This window comes from Nannobrachium achirus (genome assembly GCF_963921795.1).
Source record: "Nannobrachium achirus genome assembly, chromosome: 19".
NCBI lineage: Eukaryota > Metazoa > Chordata > Actinopteri > Myctophiformes > Myctophidae > Nannobrachium > Nannobrachium achirus.
In genome coordinates this window covers 51289629-51291113 of record NC_137826.1, presented here as the reverse complement: position 1 = coordinate 51291113, position 1485 = coordinate 51289629, and the positions used below count along the sequence as shown (strand labels likewise).

The 1485-nt window shown below is 49.9% G+C and overlaps 1 protein-coding gene across 1 annotated transcript; it reads left to right on the top strand.

Annotated features, from left to right (window-relative positions):
• Positions 1 to 264: 264 nt before the first annotated feature.
• On the top strand, positions 265 to 1200 carry LOC308304921 (kelch domain-containing protein 3-like; the record flags this gene model as incomplete). The annotated part of the gene is made up of 2 exons (XM_080749546.1): positions 265 to 699; positions 808 to 1200. The coding sequence occupies 2 exons, from the start codon at positions 265 to 267 to the stop codon at positions 1198 to 1200; spliced, it is 828 nt and encodes a 275-aa protein (XP_080605672.1).
• Positions 1201 to 1485: the final 285 nt, after the last annotated feature.

Here is a 1485-nt window from a genome sequence, read left to right as displayed (position 1 = left end):
ATTCCTCTAACTTTATGTTCGTGTCCCTTTAATGCCCATATATGGAGATCCATGATGTCATCGGTCGGACGGTTTCTTCAGATGTTCCCTGCATTATTCAGGGATCTCCTAATATGGAGATCCATTGCTGCATGTAGGTGATGTCAGAGTGATGTCAGATCGTTGGTGATGTCAGCGTGATGTCAGGACTGTCTATAAAAGTCAAGAGTAGATTTCCCAGAGAGACAAACAAGACAGAGAGTGACAGAGAGAAAGGTCAGATTGATGACTCCTAAAATACAGAGGCCAGCGGTTCATGCTGCTGTGGCAGTGGGGGACAAGGTGTACTCCTTTGCGGGGTCTTTTCAGGGGGAGCCAATGGGTCCGATGGAGGTACACATGTTCAACACAGTGTCTTTGCGCTGGGAGAAACTGCCCCCAGTGACAACCGGAACAGGAGAATGCCCCTCCACGCGCTATCGCCACACAGCTGTGCTCATCGACAACGTCGTCTACATCTGGGGCGGATTCACGTACACAGGGGAGTTCAGCAACGTGCTTTACGCATACGAGGTCGACGCCCACAGATGGTTCAAGCCAAAGGTTTCTGGGACTCTCCCGGAGGCGAGGCACGATCACTCGGCCTGCGTCTTAGGGAAAGTCATGTATATCTTTGGAGGACATGACAAGGACGTCTACAAGTTGGACACCGACACGATGGTCTGGTCTTTGATCGACGCCAAAGGCCTCGTTCCACCTGCTTCAGTGAGTCACTCTGCCACCATCATCGGGACAAAGATGTTTGTATTTGGCGGCCTAGGTCACCAGGGAGTCTTCGACAGCAGCATCAGAGTGTTCAACACAGTGACCAACCGATGGCTGAGCATTCCTTCACAGCCTTCAGGCGGACGCATCAACCACTCAGCCTTTGCCTACAATGGAGAACTGTACATATTCGGCTGCAACAACTTTGAACGGTGCTTCGACGAGCTGTGGAAATTCAATCCGGAGACTTTCTCCTGGAAGCAGGGGGAACGCCTGAGCAGCCGGCTGAATTGTGTGTGCAGTTGCATGGTGGGAGGTCGCATCTTTCTCTTTGGAGGAGGAAACACGTCCGATGACCTGCACATCATAGACTTGCTGGATAGTTTCAAGACGTTGAGCAAGAAATGGTTCAGTAAGTTGCGGAACATTCGGGACTCCAAACGACAACCGGTGTGAAATGGTGGCTACCAGTATGACACCATGGGGTGAAAATGTCTTGGCTATCTGGCCAGTGATGTATATCGGACCGGTTACCATATATGGAGACCCCTGGTACCCATAGATATTCACAGATAATGGCTTAATATTTATGACATCAGGGATCTCCATATATGGGCAAAAAAGGGATTTGGTACCCCTGTCATCACAGGGAACTCCATATCTCCATATATGGGCATAAAAGGGATTTGTTTCCCCTGGCATCACAGGGATCTCCATGTATGGGCATAAAAGGGATTTCAA